This window comes from Oratosquilla oratoria, chromosome 15 (assembly GCF_046742065.1).
Source record: "Oratosquilla oratoria isolate Oo_2021 chromosome 15, ASM4674206v1, whole genome shotgun sequence".
In the NCBI taxonomy this organism is placed as follows: domain Eukaryota; kingdom Metazoa; phylum Arthropoda; class Malacostraca; order Stomatopoda; family Squillidae; genus Oratosquilla; species Oratosquilla oratoria.
In genome coordinates, this window is record NC_134791.1 from 5,803,653 (window position 1) to 5,806,152 (window position 2,500).

Genomic DNA, 2,500 nt, shown 5'->3' on the forward strand with positions numbered 1-2,500 from the left:
AACAGGGTTTGAGCTCGGGCTTGCAAGCCCTTTATGTGTGTGCGTATGTGTGTGTGTGTGTGTGTGTGCGCGCGCGTATGTGTGTGTGTGTGTGTGTGTATGTGTGTGTGTGTGTATGAATGTATGTATGTATGTATTTATGTATTTATGTATGTGTGTATTTGTGTATGTATGTACGTATGTGTGTATGTGTATGTGTGTGTGCGTGCGTGCGTGTGAGTGTGTGTGTGTGTATTCACTTGGTCTTTGGATCATGTGTTGGACTCGTGATCGACAGCTATTTCCCTCCTGGAAGAGAGCTCAGAGCTCGTAGGTCCGATCTATGGGTAATGCTATGACCTTGCACACACACACACACACCCAACTCCCCGCCCACGAGAGTCAGAGTAACGACCCGAGGCACAGCGATACCGAAATAATTTCGGCCCTGGGCAGGATTCGAACTGGGTTACTGGGAGCACTTCTGCTTCCCAGTTCAGCGCTCTACCAACTGTGTGTGTGTGTGTGTGTGTGTGTGTGTGTGTGTGTGTGTGTGTGTGTGTGTGTGTGTGTGTGTGTGTGTGTGTGTGTGTGTGTGTGTGAGCGTGTGTGTGTGTGTGTGTGTGTGTGTGTGTGTGTGCGTGTGTGTCCATGTATGTGTGTGTGTATGTGTGTGTGCGCGCGCGCGCGTGTGTCTGTGTGTGTATATATGTGTGTGCGCATGTATGTGTACATGTATTTACATTTACACGTGTTGCTGAAAGCCTCATAACCGTGCCGCTCGGTATAGCTCACTGTGCCATTTGCGTCAGGCGATTCCATCCAGATAAGGTTCGTCCTTGACCCCAGTGCAGTGGTTAACGTCGCGGGTCGTCACGCTGTGGTACCGAGATCGTGCCCCACTCAATACGTGAATATTCCAGGAATTCTGCGAGTCGTTACTGGTCACCTTGAGCAAGGGCATGGGTGTGTGTGTGGTGTGTGTATAAGGTAACAGCATTACCCATAAGCCATGTATGAGCTTTGAGCTCTCGTCCGGAAAGGTAATAACTGCCGGTCGCTAGTCCAGCACGTGATCCAATCGCCACATGCGAGTCTATGGCCTTCCAGAATAAAGTTTATCATGTGTTTCACCAATATAAAGTTGTCACAGAGTTGAGGATATGTGCACGTGTGTGTATTTTTAATGTATGTGTACATGCGTGTGTACGTAAATGTGTTCATGTGATTTTTTTATTTACCTGCTTAAGTTTTAAAAAGACTATTAGGCGTAGCCAGTGTGTACGTTTCTGTGTTTATGTGATTATCTGTATGCATGTAGATTAACAGCATATATTTGAGAGAGGAAGAGAATTAAGAGGGAGAGTGTGAGGGAGAGTGTTTGTGAAAATTTATGCGTATAAGCGAGGGGCGACATTCAGCCGGGTACCGTCTTAGTAGGCGCGCGCCAAGATTTCCCCAGTAGGCCTAATCACATATTTCACCTAATCACCAAAAAAACATTACATATAGCAACCACAAACATTCGAAAATATTACCATGTGAACAGAGTATACTAATGTATTTTCATCACCACGTTTACGCTGGATTTATGATGGCGAAAAGATGACGAAATTCGGTGAAAATGAAATATCTAGCGACATTTGGCAGCTTGGGGGCTCGCGTTTACAGGTGAACAGAGGCGGCAGGTAGTGTGGCGAACGCTGTGGTGTAGATGTGAGCAAGACGTTCTTCCCACGATTATTCTTTTTCTATGTGAGCGTGCGTGTTTATGCCCTTCTTTGGAACTTGTATAGTGTATAGTGAATCCTACCATGAAGCAGCCAAGGATATACGCCGGCTTGGTCCTGGCGTTACTTGCATGTAGCCCAGTTTCTTCAGGTAAGAATGGGTACAGGCTACAACAAGTGCCCTTTCATGTCAGAGGGCATATTCCTTATGGCTAGACCCCATTGAGCTACTTTCGATTTTCCAATGACGAAAAATTCGTTAATTTCACCCAAATTTCGAATGCAACCGGCAAGTTATGCCAAGGGGATCCCGGACATTTTTATTATTTTCCCCGTGCGTTCCTTCCTTAGTGGCCTTGACACTGAGGTCGTGCAAGGGAAATATGAACCTTATGGATGGGAAGACGGGGGGTCATTTTCGTTTGCCCAGCCATAGCTACTATGGCGCGTTTCAATGTTCCAGCGCGTCGGTGATGAAATCAAGTTTGAATGAGAAAATTGAGAAATGATATTCGAATGTTCTTGGTTGATAATTGTTCAAATTGATTTTATATTGAATACTGTCGTCAACCACTTACCAGGAAAAGTTTGATATGAGATGGTAATTCTATGACCAGCTGAGTCAGACGACGGGCTAGGTGGGAGGGTAGGAGGAAGAGGAGTGGCGGGAAGTGAGGTGAGGTTGGGTGGGTGGGGTGGATGAAAGTGAGGTACAAGGGAAGGAGGAAGAAATCTTACAAGCAATCCACCCAAACTCTGGACATTTGAGTTCTACTAAAATTAACGTAATA

At 45.8% G+C, this 2,500-nt stretch overlaps 1 protein-coding gene and 1 long non-coding RNA gene across 2 annotated transcripts in view; one reads left to right on the top strand and one right to left on the bottom strand.

Annotated features, from left to right (window-relative positions):
- The window catches only part of LOC143033272 (uncharacterized), a 26,660-nt gene extending 24,263 nt beyond the window's left edge, over positions 1-2,397 (bottom strand). Inside the window, exon 1 of the long non-coding RNA XR_012967165.1 lies at positions 2,288-2,397. This is a non-coding gene — a long non-coding RNA (uncharacterized LOC143033272). The remainder of the gene's footprint in view (positions 1-2,287) is intronic.
- LOC143033269 (transferrin-like) overlaps positions 1,658-2,500 on the top strand; it is a 57,502-nt gene continuing 56,659 nt past the window's right edge. Inside the window, exon 1 of the mRNA XM_076198509.1 lies at positions 1,658-1,860. Within this exon, the coding sequence (XP_076054624.1) occupies positions 1,794-1,860 (67 nt within the window). The 5' untranslated portion in view covers positions 1,658-1,793. The remainder of the gene's footprint in view (positions 1,861-2,500) is intronic.